Source organism: Sceloporus occidentalis, unplaced genomic scaffold (assembly GCF_023333645.1).
Source record: "Sceloporus occidentalis isolate IW3139 unplaced genomic scaffold, rSceOcc1.0.p SCAF_384, whole genome shotgun sequence".
Classification (NCBI taxonomy): Eukaryota; Metazoa; Chordata; class Lepidosauria; order Squamata; family Phrynosomatidae; genus Sceloporus; species Sceloporus occidentalis.
The window spans coordinates 8,087-28,872 of NW_028317364.1; the positions used below are offsets into that span (position 1 = coordinate 8,087).

The window sequence follows — 20,786 nt, forward strand, 5'->3', positions numbered from 1 at the left end:
ATGTTTCTGACTCCCCGGAGGTTACGGGCCTGAGCCACGGGGTGCCACGCTGCGCATGCTCTCCCGTGTGTCCCGGACGGCCGCTGCTGCAGGACCAACTCACACGTGAACCTTCTCTGAATCTGATTCCCCCAAACGCCGGGGCAGATGAGGCGGCAGGTGGTATAAATCTGTCATTAAAAAGATTTTATGTTTTGAATGTTACGCGCTTGGCGTTTCCTCCTTTAGACCATAAAAAGCAAAGCTTTGGAATTTACCACGGGCCGGTTCCAGGGGCAAACCACCCTATTTAAATTATGGCGGCCGTGTCGGCTCAGCCTCCATAGACTTCATTAAAAGGCGATGTGATCCTTTAAGATGCTGAAGTTTGTTAGAGTCCGTGGAGGGGGCTGGGGGTCCGGGCCTAGGGCAGCCCCAAAGGTAAATACATTTATACCCAGCGCGCCGGTAGATTCTGTAGCACTGATAGGGGAAAGAGGGTAGGTTGGTGTCCAGGAGCCACCTTGGTCTAGGGGTAGATGAAACACTGAAATGTGTAATCACATACATGTACAGGAGGAGAGCGCTGACCTCGGGAGCTTCCAATCTATAGATGTGATGGGCAAATGCATGCGCAAGAAGGTATTCCTGCAAGGAGTCAAGTTGCTCAGGCCACCCAATTAATCATCTGATCATTGACATGAACTCGGCTCTGTGCAGAGTAAAAAGCCCAAGAACTCGCCCGTTTCCCATGAACCCGGCAGGTAAGGGGCTTCCTGATCGGGACTCAGCTGAGAGTCTGCGGAAAATCGACCCAACCGGCAAAATCCAACTCAACTGAAGTCAACGCCCCGCGTTGTCCTTTAAACAGACTAGAATTGCCCCTAGAACCTTCCTGCGCGTAACGGCCTAAATCGCACCCGACGCGTTTCTCTGCGGGACAAAAGCCGCCCGTCACTGCAAACATTTACGGGGGGCTTTAAGAAATGACCCCAAAGGCTGCCGTTAAACCAGGGCTTCCTCAGCTCAGTGGATGTTTAATAAACGTCTGGGATAAACAGTCTGGTTTTCCTGTCTTTCTCGATCGCTCTGACTCTGTCTGGCTGGACGGTGAGATCTGCCCCGGCTCTTCTCATTAATGCCCTGGTTCTGGGCAGGTATTTCTGCGTCAGACCTGCATAGTTTGGTAATTAGCAACTGAAGGAGCCTCCTGATTGGCTGTTTGGCCGGCTCGGCCTGTCTGCGTGAGACTGGCCAGACCGGTCTGTCACCTGCGGAGAGAGCTGCAGGTACGGATGAGAGAGTCTGGGTTTAAACGTCCCGGCGGATGGATTACGCTGCGTGAAGCTCTCCATTTCTGACGCAGGTGAGATTTTAGAGCCGCGGCTGGGATTCCCGCTCAGCGTTAATAATCCGCGTGATTCGGGTTTAATAAGTGCGATTTATGTGTTTCTATAACTTGTTCTGTTATCTCCTGATCACAAGTTCTGGAGAAAGTGGGAGACGGGCGGCCAGGAGGGGTAGATTTACCTGAGAAAAAGCGTTTTAGACCAGCATTTGCATCAAATAAAATAACAGAATGTGTAAAAATACATTGTAGCCTAAAGAGCTTGCAATCTATTTTTCCAGTTCACAATAATATGATGCTGAAAGCCTCTAAAATATCCCAAAGATGTTTTGCATGGAGCGTATTCGCATGTGGGGGGGCAATCTCTAGTTTTGTGAAAATACCCCTTCTTGCCCTCTGTCTCCTAAGTGAAGGACCTTTCGGGGATCCAGGTAGGCGCCCTGAGCGTTCCTGGGGTCAGGTTGGTCTTCTGCTTGTTAATGGTGCAGAAGTGCGAGCCCCTTTGGCCAGGGCCGCTCACATATCATGCATTGTCCAGGGCAGCCCCAAATCGCTTGCATCCCCGTGGCCTCCAGTCTCCGAGACTCCTTGGTCTCCCTCCCGCTTGGCCCCGTGATCCGTATCGAGCGATATCCGCAGAATAAACACATTCAGGGTTAATCATTAAAAGCGCGAGTCCTCTGTAAATCACGTCTGCGATTGAAACGTTTCCCTTTCACCAGATAATGTCTTTCTTGGACGCTTTGCCCAGATGTCGTCAGATTCGGAAGAAACAGGAGCTGTCAGAATAGAGTTTACAGTAAATTCTGAGGGATGTCTATTAATCTGAGAATCCATGTAATGGGGGCTGCTGACTCCCTGCATGCGGAGGGGTATCTGAGGTCCTCCATCGCAGTTGTTTGGTGGCGGAGAGAGAGGGGTAACTTTGTTTAGGTGCTAATTCCCTGCTCCCCGCCGGCTCACGGTGCTCTGAAACCCAGATCCGTAAGATCAGTAAAGACCAGAAGACGGGTCTCCATCACCAGATCTACTGCTGGTGGTCTTCTAACCCACCAGACACGTGGGGGTGCCGGATAGAAAGATTTCCTAAAGCTGTAAAGTGAAAGCGTGCTAAAGATTGATTGTTACAGATAACACTCTCGTGTTACTCTCTCCTTCAGGAACATGGATCAGACGCAGGTCCTGCACCCGAACAGAGATGGTTCTCTTGAGGAAACATGCGCTCTCTTGTCTGCCGAGCCAAGAAACACAAAGACCTCAGGAGATGCTGGTATCGTTAGTGAGGTCCAGTCTAAGCAGAGCCTGGACTGCCTTTATAATGGGTATTCAAGGAATCAACCAGAAGAAACCTCACCCCAGCATTTAAAAGTTAATATATCAGAGAAGGACGTGGAGATACGAATTCCAACGGGTTCACCGAATAACAAAAGAGATGAAGATTCCGACCAGAACACTAGTGAAGGTAACAGAGATGACAGACAGCTGGTGCAGGGCTTCTCCTCACCTTCTGAGGAGCCGCAGAGAACACCAGACCCCTCGCACCCCGAAGGACAGATGGACCCTTCAGACTTGGCAAGCAGGAGCCCTGAGCTGCGCCGGTCTCCGCTGGGACTCGCTGAGGTCTTACAAATGAGCAGAGATGACAAAGAAGATCCCTCAGAGACCTCCGTATTTCTGCCAGATCAGGATCATATAGAGGAATGTCCAATATGTACGGAGATGTACAACAGCACCACCCATAAGCAGTCTCTGCTCAACTGTAATCATGTCTTTTGTGACAAGTGCATCAAGACCATCGTCAACACAGCCAACAGAGCCAATCAGTGCCGGGTCACGTGTCCCATCTGCCGCCAAACGACCCCGGTGCTAGAGTGGGAGATCCATAGGATGCAGGAGCAGATGATGGACAATGTCGGGCATTATAACCAGCCGGTTCTCCTTACCCCTGAACCGGTCGTCCGGAGGGCCGGGTTGTGTGGCGCTCTAGAATACCAGTTCCAGAAGAAATTTCAGACTGATCAGCGCTTTCTGTTTCCTCCTTGTTTTAAATACCCGATTGGCTTCATTAACCGACTGGGAGGCCTGGAGCGCCGCTGCCGCTGGCTCTACCTCTGTGTCTTGGCTCTGCTTCTCTGTGTGGAGATCTTGAGCTTTTTCCTCGTGTTTCTTCCCATTTTGATCTTTGTATTGTTTATTGTATTTGTTCGATAAAATGGACGCTTCCTGTCTTTAGAGAAGAGGGTTTCTCTTTCAGGCGTCTCCCTCGGGTGTGAAACCTTTTTGTACAATAATAAAATCTCACCCCAAACCCCACACGTGTTTTGTGACATATTTAGAAACATTCGGAAAGGCTTGTTAACCTTTCACTGCAAATCTGTTACCACTAGAGGGCGCTACAACGCTAGTGGGTTACAGCCACTTAGGGGCTTCACTGGCCCCGGCCCCCGGGCCCAACAGAGGAGCGAGAGCAAAGAGACAGTAAGGCCGTCTGAGCCGTGCTCTCCTCACCTGGTTATTATGTCCCAATTACCATTGTGCAGCGCTGCAGAATATGGTGGCGCTATGTAAATTAATAAGTAATAACAATGGAGGAAATAACTCATCATGGAAAGTACAGGAGATTCTCAGTAATAAGTATTGTGTGATAAAAATGACACATTATCTGGAGCCCGGCTCCCAGGGGCACAGGCGTTGCATAACCCCGGTGTAGGAGGGCAGCAGCGTGGCAGCTCATACACATAATGAGAGCTGTGACGGGGCAGAAAGGGAGTGAGAAATGCAAGAGCTGCATGGATAATGTGAGAGAGAGTGTGTAAGAACAGCCCCGGAGCATGAAATAGGTGTAGGGGCACCATGACCGGGTAAGGAAAAAGGAGCACACCATGACCTAACAAAGGGTTAAGTGCTTGTTACATTTAAGCATCCTGTATAACTGTTTGCCCCCTGAGTGAACTTTTGCCCTCTAGTCTGAATATTCAGCGACAGGATGAAGGGGAGGGCACTGAGGTGCAAAAGCAAATAAATTTGGGAACCTATGCTCAGTTAAGGTCGTAGGTTTTAATAAGTAGGCGAAATTCCCACCCTCCCTTCCCTCTTTTTATTTACTGTCTATTGTGTGTGTGGCGCTTGGTATTATGTTGTGGTCATTGTTCAAATGTGGTTGGCTGGTTCGGTGCTTGAGACAACTATCTAAGGTATGGTTGTACTCGTGGTGCGCATGCCTAAGGGCGGAAGTGCAGAACACTCCCTGGGCGCGTGCTCAGGTGATACGATGGTTGGCGTGTGGTTGCTGGGCTTTGGACGCCGGCAGCCTCTACAGGTGACGTGGAGGATTTACGCCCTTACCAGCCTTATGGATCTAATGTGTTATACGGTTGGCGTTTTTAGCCAAGTTTGTGGTTAATTATGGATTTTAATAAACACGTTGAAGAAATATGATATAAGGAGTGTCACGGTTGGGGAGAATATTTTATGCTGACCGTGGCCAAATTTTATCCAAAATCGAATGATTAAATAAAGCATTTTATTTCACACACTGTGTTTATTTGTCTTATTGGGAATGGGGCCGAAGTTGACGATACTAAGGTCATGTGTTAGTGTATGGTGTTAGGGGGTGTGTATGTGTTAGTGTATGGTGTTAGGGGGTGTGTATGTGTTAGTGCATGGTGTTAGGGTGTGTGTATGTGTTAGTGTATGGTGTTAGGGGGTGTGTATGTGTTAGTGAAGCTTGCGAGCAGGGCTCTCTCCACCAAATGTATCGGTTTGTCTTAGTCTGTCAATTCTTGTCTTGTCATATCCCTTGAATTTATGTATTGTATTAAGCGCTGCGTAAACTGTTGGCGCTATATAAATAAAGGATAATAATAATAAATAGTGTATGGTGTTAGGGGGTGTGTATGTGTTAGTGTATGTGTTAGGGGGTGTGTATGTGTAGTGTGGGTTAGGGTGTGTGGTGTAAGCATGTGTGTGTATGTGTTAGTGTATTGTGTTAGGGGGTGTGTATGTGTTAGTGTATGGTGTTAGGGGGTGTGTATGTGTTAGTGTATGGTGTTAGGGGGTGTGTATGTGTAGTGTGGGTTAGGGTGTGTGGTGTAAGCATGTGTGTATGTGTTAGTGTATGGTGTTAGGGGGTGTGTGTGTTAGTGTATGGTGTTTTGGTGTGTGTATGTATATCGTGGGTTAGGGTGTGTGGTGTAAGCATGTGTGTATGTGTTAGTGTATGGTGTTAGGGGGTGTGTATGTGTTAGTGTATGGTGTTTTGGTGTGTGTATGTGTAGTGTGGGTTAGGGTGTGTGGTGTAAGCATGTGTGTGTATGTGTTAGTGTATGGTGTTAGGGTGGGCTGTTAGTGTATGGTGTTTTGGTGTGTGTATGTATATCGTGGGTTAGGGTGTGTGGTGTAAGCATGTGTGTGTGTGTTAGTGTATGTGTTAGGGGGTGTGTATGTATATCGTGGGTTAGGGTGTGTGGTGTAAGCATGTGTGTGTGTTAGTGTATGGTGTTTTGGTGTGTGTATGTATATCGTGGGTTAGGGTGTGTGGTGTAAGCATGTGTGTATGTGTTAATGTATGGTGTTAGGGGGTGTGTGTGTGTTAGTGTATGGTGTTAGAGGGTGTGTATGTGTTAGTGTATGGTGTTAGGGGGTGTGTATGTGTTAGTGTATGCATGTTAGTATGTATTGGTATGTATGTTTTCAGGGGGCTCTGAACCATTGCACATTGTGCTCATCTGGCCCAGGGTCCTATCTGTGTATTAACCTTTTAACTGCCAGGGAGGGCACAAACACCTTCCTTCCCCAAGTTATCAAGAGGTGAAAAGCATCGTAAATCTCGTTTCTTGGGGTCTCTTTTTTGTAAAATAGACACAGAGAGTCGGGCCGATGCTGCGCATGTCTCTCCATGTAACGGCCTACGGCACCTGTTCACAGGTCTCTTTCCCTGCGGTTTTAATCTGGTTTTACGATGATTCCTTTAACCCCCCCCAAAAAAACCCCACAAAACACAGCAAACATAATAAATGCTGCTAAAAAGCAGAATTACAGGTTCCATGAGTCTCTGTTAACCATTTGCTTGCCAGAGGGAGGGGTGATGCCTCATTCTGGTGTCTAATCAATCTGATAATGGCTGCCATATCGTAGTGTGGTATATATATATATATATACCCCGTATATAAATATATAGTCATGTAACACGCAGCTTCCAGGTCGGGGCATTTAACACACTGAATGAACACAGAGACAGCATCTAATCCATAGCGGGATCTATTGGAAGGGGACACCTTTATTGCGTAACATTTGAGACTTCAGAAAGGTCCAGAAAGCGTCTGTGGCTCAGAAAGATATATGGAGTACGGAACACCTGAGCCGGAGTATGAGTGCTCAGGACAGGAGTGCGGGTATTAAGCTCCCGTGAAGTGCAGCATCGAGACAGTCTCAGGTAATGACGGCTTTTCCAAAAGGTTTCCACGACGTTTGGGAATCAAATAAAAGATTGCTTCTGATCCGTTCTAATACGATTTATCGAGTGATATAGCACTGCCGTACTCCGCAGCGCTGTACAATAACTGCCAGGCACGGCTAGCATTCTGTGATGCAGATTTATCCGCCGAGCAGTCCTGGAGTTCTCGGCATCATCACCGAGACGAAAAGCGCTTCCTACAAAACAAAACACGCGTCGCTTTATCGCATTCATGGCATTTCCTCCTGACACACTAACACCGTACAATAACACACACTAATTCCAACACCATCACCACACACACTAACACCGTACAATGACACACACTGATTCCAACACCATACACAATCACCACACACACTAACACCGTACAATAACACACACTGATTCCAACACCATCACCACACACACACTAACACCGTACAATAACACACACTAATTCCAACACCATACACGATCACCACACACACTAACACCGTACAATAACACACACTGATTCCAACACCATCACCAGACACACACTAACACGGTACAATAACACACACTAATTCCAACACAAAACACGATCACCACACACACTAACACCGTACAATAACACACACTGATTCCAACACCATCACCAGACACACACTAACACGGTACAATAACACACACTAATTCCAACACCATCACCAGACACACTAACACGGTACAATAACACACACTAATTCCAACACCATACACGATCACCACACACAGAGCCGGCCTTAAGTGTTCTGGCGCCCTGTGCGAACTACTCCTCTGGCGCCCCCCCATCCCAAAAAAAAAATCTCCCCCCTCTGCCCCTTCTCACTATCTACCACCTCTGCCCCTTCTCACTGCCCCCCCCTGCCCCTTATCACTTATCTACCCCCTATCCTTACTTACCTTGTTGCCGGAGTCCTGCCGTGGGAGCGGGAGGCGTCCGTCTTCCCACTCTGCAGCGATGCACGCTTCACAGCTGAGCGCCAGAATAAATTCGGCGCTCAGCATGAAACGCTGGCACCGCGACGGAGTCACGGAGAGTGAGGGGCGCCGAGCGGTTGCTGAAAACTTCACGAGCAACCCCTGCCCGGGACTTAAATGAAAACACCGGTTTTTTTTGTTTGACTTTATTTAACATCATCCATGTTAAATAAAGTTAAAAAAACTTTATTTAACATGGAGGATATTAAATAAAGTTACAAAAAAAACAAACAATGTTTTAATTTAAGTCCCGGACGGCGCCCCTGTTGCACACCCCTAAGGCCGGCCCTGACCACACACTAACACTGTACAATGACACACACACTTATTCTAACACCATACTGTCACTAATGGCTGGCCAGGAGGTGAATCCACGCTGCAGTACTAGGAAAGGCGCCCCCAAGCGGTGATGAGAGGCAACACAAGGCAGACTTCAGATAGAAGAAACGGCAACCAGGGGTCCCAAATAATGCAGGAACATGGTAACAAATACAAGGGTCAGGCAAACGGATAGTCGGGGTCACGAGCAAAGGTCAGGCAGGCCTGAATATCCCTCCACTCCTAGATCCTCCTACCCACCTAATTAAGGGGGAGGAGGAAAAAAGATAAAGGTTCCTTTAAGACCCGGCATGAATATTCATGAGATAGCCGTTTGCGCATGCGTCGCATGCATCGAGGCGCGGGTCCCGTCTAGATCTCTCTAACCACACGGGGGCACGCGTCTAGTGGCAGGATGGACCTCGCCGCGTTTCCCGAAGGCGGGACGAGCAGGGAGCTGCCCACACATACACGATCACCAGACACACACTAACACCGTACAATGACACACACACTAATTCCAACACCAGATACACACTAACACCCTATAGTAACACGCACACTCACGCTAACAACATACAATCACACACATCACTAACATCCACTAACTCATGTACACCCTAATTCCATGCAGTAATACAGACCCATACACTCACACACACACACACACATTCTACCCCATACACAAACACATGCTCACTCTAACACTATCCCTTACATACACAGTCTCCAACACCATACACTAATACCCACACGCTCACTCACTGTAACACCATGGTCGTACATATACACACGCACACTCTTATTCTCGCCCATCGCCATTGCAGCCCTGTCTCCACCGCAGCCAGCACTGCGCAGTGCAGCTGCTTTGGGGTCACATAATGTAACGTTACCAGGGGTGCCTGGGTTCTGTACATCCCCTATATACACCTTAGCGAGCCCCCGATATACATTTTCCCCCGTGCCCGGGGACAGGACTCACCTGAAGTACCCGATCATTCTGCGTAAGGGTGTCTTCCTGCGGCTCGGCGACGGGGCAGTATTTGGGGACAGGGTCCCCTCTGCTCTTTGGTGGTTCTCGGATGCTGTGGTTTGGGCAGGTACCGCCACCCTTCCGGTCAGCTCCATGATTTCTACGCTCAGCCACTGGCAGGTGTGGCACTGGGTGATATCCGCTTCCTCCCCAAAGGGGGCAAACAGGGTGACGCTACCACAGACCGGGCAGGAGGGCGCATTGGGCTCAACAAAGTCAAAGATATCAGATTCCTGCGTCTCCTCTTCTATGGTTTCAAAGTAGGGCACCTTGGTGTTGATGGGCAAAGCCTGGACCCCGTCTTTCCCAAATACATCATTAAATACTCTACAAATGGGGCAGGAGATGCTGTAGGCGCTGTCTCCTCCGAGCTTCTCCAGACATCCTTCACAGAAGGTGTGTAAACATACGGGTAACATGCGCGGCTTGAGAGAGCCGTATGGCCTGTAGTCATCCAGACACACGGTACAGCGCAGAACATCTGGAGAGATTTCCCCAGCCGCCTCCATGTCCTCAGAATCACGCGACCCGATGAGACCAGAGACAAAAGGTTTCTTTACGTGACACACAAACCATGAATTTTCATACGGATCTCGGGCCCCCGGCATTTACATTTTTTAAGCTTTCTGAGTTCCAGGGGCCCCCAAGAGAACAAAGCCGCCAGTCCATGCCGGGGCCGGTAACACATATGGATCGGGGAGGATCACAGAACCTAAAAAGACTTTGATCCGCTTGTTGGAGGCATCGCTCCGTCCAGTGGCCGCGGCTCTCGGCTGTGTGGGTAACTTATACCAGCCCGTGACGGGTCATTAACTATGTAAGAGGGGATTATGTGACGACATATTATTTTCAATGCAAACTAACCCTTTGTGGGAAGAAAGTTATAGACACTGTTTTCAATTTAAAATCATAATTTGTCTCGCGGGGAAAGCTCAACCAATTATCTTCAATTAAGCTAAAATGTGACCAGATCCCTTTAATCTCATACAAAGACAACCTTTACATCATCATAGGTACCCTTTCTTGCATAATACATGAGTAGAAATTCCATGTTTAAAGTTAATTTCTATGAATTACTGATGACAATAATAATGCTAACTGCCTGGGCTTCATTTTTATTAAAAATAGTTTTAGACGGGTCACCAGATTGAGATATTTCTTGCTTCGCTTTGACCTGTAACTCTGGGGCCGGCAGGGTATATCATGTGTACTAACGCTTTATCACTATTTCTTATAATATCTGGCAGTCTGGGGCATTTCAGTCTGCCCTGGAACATGTATAACGGTACACGCGGCATACGCACTGCTGGGCGCTGGGTTTAAATATACCCTCTGATATACCCCAAGCTGTAACGTGCATTGGGAGTGATTACTTCTGCTGTTCTAAGTGGGTTCCCCACAAGGTGGCAGCAGTGAAGCACCAGAGAGTAAGAGGGCAATTTTTAACCCTTTGTGTAACGTAGGGGTAACTCACCCACCACGGAGTTATACTTTCACAGTAAGTGGGTTATTCATAAAGCAATAGCAGCACTGACGGATAACGGTGCCGGAAACCCACGCCGAGTCCAGGGACTTCCCAACGCAGAGCAAATGGGGCAAAAGAGAATACGACAAGATCTGACTTCCCACCAGCTGCCCAACTTAAGCACTAATGGCCCCCCCGTGATACAATGTTAAAGCTGTAAAATAGATACTTTTGACTTAATTCCTTCGATACATTTATACCCAAAGCAACAGAATTTAACACTCTACGGTGTAAACATGGGAAAAGTTTTGGCTCCACACAGGTGTTTTTCTAGCTGAGGGCTGCGCATGCACCAGTTCACGCATTAAATACACGCATATCCCGTAAAACAATAATCTGTACGTTTACTAAACGCGCTTCTGGCAAAATAGCTTTATTCAAAAATGGATACAATATAAAAGACACAATTTTACAAACTTTTCATTTAAAAAAAATAGATGAATTTAATGCTGAGAAGTCTGAGAGAGATCGTCTTATGACCGGAGAAATGCAGAAACATTCCCTCTGACAGATGAGTTAAAAGGCCCCGCGTTTCCCCGGATGCTTCTAGAAGGAGCGCAGCTTGCAGAGACGATGGATTTATTGTCGTGTTTCTTATGTGTTCTCAACACACGTTGGTGTTACTCACACTCTCCTGAGACAAGTCCACATTTCTGGTGCTCGTTGTTGGGAGAGGTCCGCTGTGAGGGTCTTCTGATGCCGACTCTCCCTGTGTACTTTGACCCCCTGCCGGCGGGCTCCCATCTTGGCCTTTTCTAAGTCTCTGCAGAAAGCCGAACCCCGACGTAAAGGTTTTCCTAAACTTCTCAGAAGCAAAGCAGTACAGTATGGGATCCATGCAACAGTTTGTTCCCGATAACATCCAGGTGATGTAATAGGCGACCTCAACGCTCTCCAGCAACGAGCACAGTGTCGGGAAGAACAGCTTGATGGTGACCCCTAATGTTCTGGTGACATGCACCGGCACGTAACAAATAATAAATATCGCCAGAGAGATGCCGATGGTCCGTAAAGATTTGGTCAGCATAACTTGGCTGACACAATTCATGGGATTTACTTTGAGGATGTATCTACTCAGGAGGCTGTAACAAACGATGGTAATCGCGAAAGGAACGAGAAGTCCAGAAAAGATTATCACCCAGTTCCAGATAAAGAACAAGACCGCCAGTTCAGTTTGGTGAATACTAAGACACTTTGTGGCTCCGTGAATATCAGAAGTTCTCATAATGAAGAAGAATGGAATTCCTTGGAAACAGAGACATCCCCAGACGATAAGGCAAAGTTTGGTGATGAACGGCTTCTTGGTCAAAACCGTCCCTCTAGAGCCGTGAACGATGGTGAAGTATCTGTGAAGGCCGATCAAGGTGAGGAAGTAGATGCTGCCGTACATGTGAGTACTCAGCAGGAAGACTTTAAGCTGGCAGAGGAAGGTGCCGAAGGTCCAGTCGTTGGTCAGGGAATAAATAATGATCAGAGGAGCAGCTGGTGTGATGATGGCGTCGGAGATGGCCAAGTTGAATTGAAGGATCATCGATGAATTCCATTGACTGATCCGGAACCAGAAGATCCACAAACTGATGCAGTTCAGAAGGAAACCGATGAAGAAAATGAGACTCAAGGAGATTGGGATGAAAATGTTAATCTTCTGAGGCTGACAGCTCGAGGCATTCGCCGATACGTTTAACATGCTGACGTTCCAACGATAACACCTGGATGTAAAGACATTTCTGTAGTTATTTAATAAAGTCGCTCCCGTTTAGTACATTATTTTCTGCCAACAACTGGATATAAATCTGGAAAGGGATTACAAGGGCCAAGAAGGGCCAACTGCTTATGGAAAAGGGAGAGAGGCATCAACAACAGACAGACCTGAACAGGGAAACTCAGGAGGGGGTAGAATAATAATAGGACACACAGAACTGGAGCACAATGAGCCTTCGGTCCAGTTCTCTTTACATGTGGACTTAAAATGCACTAACCTTCTGAGAAAGAATTCAAGACAATGATACAAAAACCAAGTATATAGAAAACCAAAACGGCACCCGGGCGAGAGGCTCGCTGCATAGACACCACCAACCCGAAGTAAGACTGAGAGGGAAGTGGTAGCATCCGTTAGAAAACAGAAAATAAAATCACTACAAGACATAGAAACTAAAAGGTCTGAATAAGTAAGAAATTGGAGGAAAGTCCCCATTCAAGTAAAATAGATTGTTTCTTGTAACACAAAAAACAGAAGTAAACAGATTGTTGTTTCCTGTATGAGATAAAATAGATCAAAAACCTCTCGACATACAATTAAAGAAAAATAAATCACTGCCTTGGCATTAGGAAGTAGGCTTGCGCATTTGGATTCGCAGAAATTGCAAATGTTACTGAATTTTGGCAAATATGGCGATTCACAGGAAGCCACGAAAACGAAGCCAGACCCCCCAGTGAGCAGACGAAAACGAAGCAAGAATCTCAGAATGTTTGTCCGAAATTTGCGGACCCTTTCAATCACACTCTCACACGCATTCTCTTTGACTCTCTCTCGTGCTCTCTAAATGTTTAGCTACCTTCTCTGCTGACCACTTCTGCTTCCGTTCTTCATCCTCTTTCTTCTACCTTCTGTCTTTCATCTTCTCTTCTTTATCTTTTATCTTCTATCTTTGTTCGCATCTCCCCAGACATAACCTGCCATGAACATCCGCCAAAATGCTTCTGGTGACACCTTCTCCCTGGATCCTCCAGTTAGGGGAGAGGGCATCACCGGAAGTGGAAGTTGTCGGCAGTTAGGGTAGCAAAACATTTAGAGTGAATGAGAATGAGTGTGAGAGGGTGAGAGAATGAGTGAGAGTGAATGCGGGCATTTGGTTCCGTATGGGCCCAAAAGGAACCAATTGTTTCGGGCTTATCTATATCATTCCATACCCCCAACATTTTTAATGTCCGAAGAAGGCACTTTATTTGTAAAGGTGTGGCCAGGGCGGGGCTTCACAAGACTTTCTGTTTGGTGGTCATTTATAAGAGTTCCTAAGATATAATGAGAATAATAAGTTTTATTTACCCCGCTTCATTTATAAAGCCCTTTCCTGCTGTTTCTCTACACATTATCGGGGCTTTTAGGGCAGTAGAACCCTGCGATACCCTCATACCCAGCAAACATTCTGACCTCCTAGAAAAGAGGGGCATCAGGGGAGTAAGGAGGGGCATCAGGGCAGGAGAGGGGGGCATCAGGGGAGGAGACAGGGATCTGGAGGGTACAGAGGATGACAGCTCGATATCGGAGGATAGAGATCCCATCGTCAGAGCCCAAATAGTCTATAATTAGCCTTTGCGTGGGCAGAATGAAGGATTATCACTCTACACAATGGGCCAACGTGTGGAAGAAAAAGATTGTGACGTCTGTGGATCCACTGAGTCACCAACAATTCCACTTAATGCGCTCTACATTTAGATGAGGTGTCCTCCTACGGCCCCCTGAACTAAGTAACATGGAAACCCAAACACTGCCATCGGCATCCACGCTTACTTGGTTGCTCATGGGTTAATACTTTGTATTCTGAGCCCATTCATTTGCCACTTTCCTGTTTGTAAATCCCTTTTTAGCTTCTGGAGGGTTCTACCTGTGAGCGGGGGCAGCTTCCAAAGTGTTTCCGAGCCCCTAGGGAGGTCCACTATTGGGATATGGTGTGGGGAACAGGGTCACTTTCACGTGGATTCTGCTGATAAGACCATAAATGACCTGGGCCCTGAATCTGCACGTTTTTTTCCCCTACTCCAGCATTTTAATTTATAAACGGCATCTTTTGGAAATATATTTATTTCTCCGATACTGACACCACACTGAAGATGCAGCTTCCCCCGTAACCGCAGGTCGTACGCCGGGTCTGTGCGCCTGGGACCCGTCCATTTTATTTCGCTTTATTCCGCTTTTGATCACTCTTTGCTCACCGTCATCGTACGGAATCGCTGGCTGTGAGAGAAACTGACACTAGGGGGCAGCATATCCGTGTATCCGGGAACATGCCCAGGTACATGCGCCGTCATATTTATCCATGTCACCCGGGTTACTATGGCAACAGCCTCGCAATTAGCATATTTCCACATAACGCACTTGAACTAAACGCTTCCTTCACCCTTAACTTAATTTGCGCTCGGTATGTCACCGTTTAATGCCTGTAAAAGGGAGCCGGCGGCGCAGGCGCAGCAGAGATCCGCGAGATCAGATTATATGCCTTTTTACGAAATTAATTGCGCGTTAAAGCATTCAAGGTCTGGGGTTCTTTGCATGGACATTAAACCTGTAAAATAAACAAATAGCTTAATATCTGCGAGTGGGCTGCGAACGGAGGAGCGGGGGTCCCGTGGGGCGCCGTCTCATTAGGCAGGCTGCTTGGCCGATGCCCTGTATCTGAAGGATCGCTCAGACACGGAGCAGGATACTTCAGGGGCCCATAAATATTTCAGCTGGGAAGGACAGATCTCGGGTTCTTCGTCAGGCGCATGAATGAAAGGTTTCCTAGCAACCGACAGCCGGAGCACGATGTTAAAATGAAGCTCGGTGTAGGAATATCCCCAGACCCGGCAGTCATCACAAAGGGGATCCGGTGGGCTGCATGCGCGGAGACATATCGGAGACAATGCTTTAGAAGAACGTATAGGAGACTTTGGGCACTGCGGCCTGGCCTCACGCTGCTTAGCAGACATGGCAGAGGCTGCACGGTGCTGGAATGCGCTGCGGACCCCGTGTCCGGCACATACGTTGATAAACTCATCCCACAGATAAGAGGAGAAAGGTGACGCCTCCATGAGAGGCTCCTCAGCTCGTGTCAGTTACCCCGTGGGTGGTTTCTGTGCGTTTCCTACGGGATCAGGCGTGACAAGGAAATAACTTTCAAAGAAACCACACGTCCAGAGCAGCCCCCGAGCACTGTGCTGACCGCACGAAACACAGCTGCCCCCTGCGGTGCTCCCGAGGTGGCACTCACATACACAATGGGGACGTCGATCAGAACAGAGCGGTAGCTGGCTGGAAATGGCCCCTAATGGCCCCTATGCACACAAACAAGAACACGTTTCCCAATATATTGCATGTAATGAATGGAAACAGATGGACCCCCCGGTCAGGATAAAAGCTCCCAATCTGTAGCAGTGTTGGGGGCGCCCGGGTGTCCTGGGGGCCGAGGAGTGAGCAGTATATCAACTAAATCCAGTACATGAATCTGTAGCCCCATCCCCCGCACCCGGGCATGAATCAGATAAGGGCCTGGTGCAGGTGGGGTGAAGCGTTGGTCGCAGCAGCCAAATCCACATTCCAGCAGCTGATTACTGGCGGGTATTTTTGGACAGGCCGTCGGGGTGAAAGATGCTGCTTTCAGGGCAGATAAGCAAGGAATTTGTAGACCGTTAGCCCTTTGGAGCCGGGCCCTCCTCGCTTTCCGAACTGTTATGAGACTCATCACTTGTTACATCCTATTCACCAATGGTACAGCGCTGAGGAATATGATGGCGCTATATCAATGAATAATTACATTACCCGGGCCCTTTAATAATGATCGTGATACATGGCGCGAAGTAACAATGTAACACGGTTGGTCTCTGCTCCTCTGGCACTCAAAGGGTTAATGAAAAAAAGGTGGCATTACTACCAGGAACTAAACCCCTAACCCCCTCCCCCGCTTCCTGATACTTGTGGGTTACCGTCTGCCTCATACTGTGGCCCCCAGGCAGCAGCACAGGATGTGACAACATGCGATGTGTGATTACTGCGCTTCGGTTAACCTTTAATGGAAAAACCTAAGTACCTGCAAGAAGTTCACGGCGTGGGGGGCTCGCGGCATCTTTCCACTCCTATCATGCTCAGGTCGCCAGCCCAACAAAGAGCTGAGAGAGAGCAAACACTGGAGCCCAACAGTACTCATCCTACAAAGATCTACGCTGCATTGTCATGCGGTGTTCCTTATACCAGTACTGCAAGACCACCTCAGCTCATAACAGAGACCCCCTGCCGAACGTTCCCCACTCAACGCTCCCCCAACCACTGAACGCTCCGCATCTAATTACTGGTGGTCCTCACAGAACGCTCCCCACCCAATACTCCTCACCCCACTGAACGCTCCTCACCCTACTGAACGCTCCCCACCCAACGCTCCTCACTCTACTGAACGCTCCCCACCCTACTGAATGCTCCTCACCAAACGCTCCCCACCCAACGCTCCTCACTCTACTGAACGCTCCCCACCCAAAGCTCCTCACCCTACTGAACGCTCCTCACCGAACGCTCCCCACCCAACGCTCCTCACCCTACTGAACGCTCCCCACCGAACGCTCCCCACCCAACACTCCTCACCCTACTGAACGCTCCCCACCCAACACTCCTCCCCCTGCTGAACGCTCCCTACCCAACACTCCTCACTCCACTGAACGCTCCCCACCCCACTGAACGCTCCTCACCCTACTGAATGCTCCTCACCAAACGCTCCCCACCCAACACTCCTCACCCTGCTGAACGCTCCCCACCCAACGCTCCTCACTCTACTGAACGCTCCCCACCCAAAGCTCCTCACCCTACTGAACGCTCCTCACCGAACGCTCCCCACCCAACACTCCTCACCCTACTGAACGCTCCCCACTTAACACTCCTCACCCTACTGAACGCTCCTCACCGAACACTCCCCACCCAACACTCCTCACCCTACTGAACGCTCCCCATCCAACACTCCTCACCCAACGCTCCTCACTCTACTGAACGCTCCCCACCCAACGCTCCTCACTCTACTGAACGCTCCCCACCCAACGCTCCTCACTCTACTGAACACTCTCAACCCTACTGAATGCTCCTCACCGAATGCTCCCCACCCTACTGAACGCTCCCCATCCAACTCTCCTCACCCTACTGAACGCTCCTCATCGAACGCTCCCCACCCAACACTCCTCACCCTACTGAACGCTCCCCACCCAATGCTCCTCACCCTACTAAACACTCTCCACCCTACTGAACGCTCCTCACCTAATGCTCCCCACCAAACACTCCTCACCCTACTGAACGCTCCCCATCCAACTCTCCGCACCCTACTGAACGCTCCTCACCGAACGCTCCCCACCCAAAGCTCCTCACCCTACTGAATGCTCCTCACCAAACGCTCCCCACCCAACACTCCTCACCCTACTGAACGCTCCCCACTCAACACTCCTCACCCTACTGAACGCTCCTCACCGAACGCTCCCCACGCAACAGTCCTCACCCTACTGAACGCTCCCCACCCAACACTCCTCACCCTGCTGAACGCTCCCTACCCAACACTCCTCACTCTACTGAACGCTCCCCACCCCACTGAACGCTCCTCACTCTACTGAATGCTCCTCACCAAACGCTCCCCACCCAACGCTCCTCACTCTACTGAACGCTCCCCACCCAAAGCTCCTCACCCTACTGAACGCTCCTCACCGAACGCTCCCCACCCAAAACTCCTCACACTACTGAACGCTCCCCACTTAACACTCCTCACCCTACTGAACGCTCCTCACCGAACACTCCCCACCCAACACTCCTCACCCTACTGAACGCTCCCCACCCAACACTCCTCACTCTACTGAACGCTCCCCACCCAACGCTCCTCACTCTACTGAACGCTTCCCACCCAAATCTCCTCACCCTACTGAACGCTCCTCACCGAACGCTCCCCACCCAACACTCCTCACCCTGCTGAATGCTCCCTACTAAACACTCTCCACCCTACTGAACGCTCCTCACCGAATGCTCCCCACCAAACACTCCTCACCCTACTGAAGGCTCCCCATCCAACTCTCCTCACCCTACTGAACGCTCCTCATCGAACGCTCCCCACCCCACTGAACACTCACCACCAAACGCTCTGGTCAGCAGAAGCCCACAGAGCCGGCCGTGAGCACAAAACACATGCATATGGTAATAGTTTGTGTTTTAAACGGTGAGAGGGAAATGGCACACGCGTGATCCCACAGCTACCAATTAGGGCCCGAGATTAAAACGGTACGGAGCTCTTTAAACACTTAAACACCATGTTATTTCCCCCATTACCTTCCTTAAATTGAAAGGCCTGATCACCAAGCGATTGTAAGAGCCTGTGACCCGCTGTGTGCGTCCGTGCCGAGTATAACAGTGCTTGGTTACCCTCTAAACCATTTTTGCACAAGACGTGTTATCAGCATGCTGTGCATGTGCGTGTTTTATAATAAAGAACACAAGAGGCCAGGGACTGTGTTGTAGCTCTTTTTGGGTGACCGGACAGAGAAGCCAAAACTACAACAACATGTGGCAGGAAACGCTATTAGACAGCAGACATCATCACATACCCCAGGAACGGGGGAGAAGCGAGCGCACCATCCCACTATGATTCTCCCACCCTGAGACGTCACCGGACACCCGACTACCCTTCCCCCGCCCGCTGGGACCTCCACGCACCGCTCCGCAATGCACCGTGGGGCCTCCGGGGCAAAGGAAGGGTTAACACGTCTGGTGGAAGAACAACCCGCAAAGTGGTGAGCGAGGTGCGCGGCGCTTCATACAATAATTTAAAATATATTAATCTTCTGGTTGAGTTTCAGTCAGTTACTGATGAGAAACTTTGGCAAAACTACTGACATAGGAAAGGTGGGAAGTGCCCCCTTCGGCGTGGGCTGGAGGGGCAGGTACGGTGTCCACTGACCAATCGGATGACATGCGGCAGCAGTCTGTGTCGCTGCTGGATGCACCTGGGAAGGTGAGTTGTGCTTGGTGCAGGCTCGGCCCACGGATGCGGCCACCACTGCTGCCTGTCCATCCGGGGGGGGGGGGATGCAGCCACTGAGACACGGTATAGCCGAAGGCGCTAGAGGGTCACTGAGACAAATGGGTGGGGGGCGTAAACGGAGGAATTGGGGGAGAGGTTGATGCCAATCACGAAGTATGTGTCACCGATACGGGGGCCGCCTGAAGCAAAGGGAGGGTCCCGGTTCCCCTTTGGCTCCCATACAATATAATACTGCGATATAATGAACAGTCCCCCCGGTTACATGATGGCGCAGGAAGACAGCGGATTCCGGATCTGGCAGGTGCACGCCGCGCCGCAATACTGCCGAAAGGTCTGGTAGCAGCTGCGGTCTGTCTCGCTGCTCCACTGCACCGGGTTGGCGGAGAGAGCCTCTGTGGGCAGCCGGTTGAGGATGCTGGTGTTAACGGCCAGGGCGGCCAGGCCGTAGTCTGTGAACAGCACAGTCTCTCTCTTGCAGGTGGGGCAGGAAATAAATTTGTACTTGGGGCAAGACTCATAGAGGATCTGTAGGCATTCCTCACACACAGAATGGAGACAGGACAAGATACGAGGTCTTTTGTTTGTGAAATTGTACATGTGGCCGCACGTTGGACACTCCAAAGGTTCGCACGGGGCGGACGGGTGAAGCACGTACTGGTTGACAATAACTTCGTCGGAAGGGGTCTTGCGATGGTAACAAATTTCTGTGCTGGCCTTTCGCTGGCCGGGGTAGATCTTCTCCCTTCGCGGTGGAGGGGGTGTCCTCGGAAGCCCCAGCGTGTTTGGGGTGTTCTCCAGAGTCTGCATGTCTCCACAGGCCTGGTTGACAATGATTTCCGAGTCTGAAGGCCAAGCCCGTTTGGCAACTAAAGGAGGCTCCCTCCGTGACGGGGGGCCGTACCTGGTTTGGGAGCTCTGGCACTCTGAGAACTTCTCCGGCTGTATGATCTTCATGGTCTCCATTTTGATGATGACCTGTTGCCCCTTCAGACAAGACATAAGGATTTTTTTCACATTACTGTCCGCGACCTTGTTTTCCCCGAGCGCCCCCTGCATGTGGCTGGAGAACGTGTTGGCCGCACAAAATTCAGAAATCTGCTGGAAACATAACAACAAGGGATTCAATCAGAGGAATACGTCCTTCAACGGCGTCCATGGTAGGTAGACTCAGGTGGAAGAATTGGTTTGCTGGACCCGACAGACCTGACGGTACGGAGGTCGTTCCGATCTGTAACGAGGAAGCCTTAATAATCCAAAGTAATCCTTGCAGATAGTCCGGCGAAACAAAAACAGCAGATGAAGGGCACGGTGTACCTTGTGAACAGGTGCCTCTCCTCCCCCTGGTTTTATTCCTGTTTATTTGTGAGGTTGGAGAACGTGATAACGAATTC

The 20,786-nt window shown here is 49.6% G+C and overlaps 2 protein-coding genes across 2 annotated transcripts; both read right to left on the minus strand.

Annotated features, from left to right (window-relative positions):
* Window positions 1-11,246: 11,246 nt before the first annotated feature.
* Window positions 11,247-12,329, minus strand: LOC149273331 (P2Y purinoceptor 4-like). The gene has a single exon (XM_089506423.1). It carries the CDS (start codon window positions 12,327-12,329, stop codon window positions 11,247-11,249), a length of 1,083 nt encoding a protein of 360 aa, XP_089362549.1.
* Window positions 12,330-19,653: 7,324 nt separating this feature from the next.
* Window positions 19,654-20,451, minus strand: LOC149273332 (RING finger protein 208-like). The gene has a single exon (XM_089506412.1). It carries the CDS (start codon window positions 20,449-20,451, stop codon window positions 19,654-19,656), a length of 798 nt encoding a protein of 265 aa, XP_089362538.1.
* Window positions 20,452-20,786: the final 335 nt, after the last annotated feature.

Excerpts from the sequence above, each read along its gene's own strand:
- LOC149273331 (XM_089506423.1), bottom strand. The coding sequence starts at position 12,329 with ATGTTAAACGTATCGGCGAATGCCTCGAGCTGTCAGCCTCAGAAGATT.
- LOC149273332 (XM_089506412.1), bottom strand. The coding sequence starts at position 20,451 with ATGCAGGGGGCGCTCGGGGAAAACAAGGTCGCGGACAGTAATGTGAAA.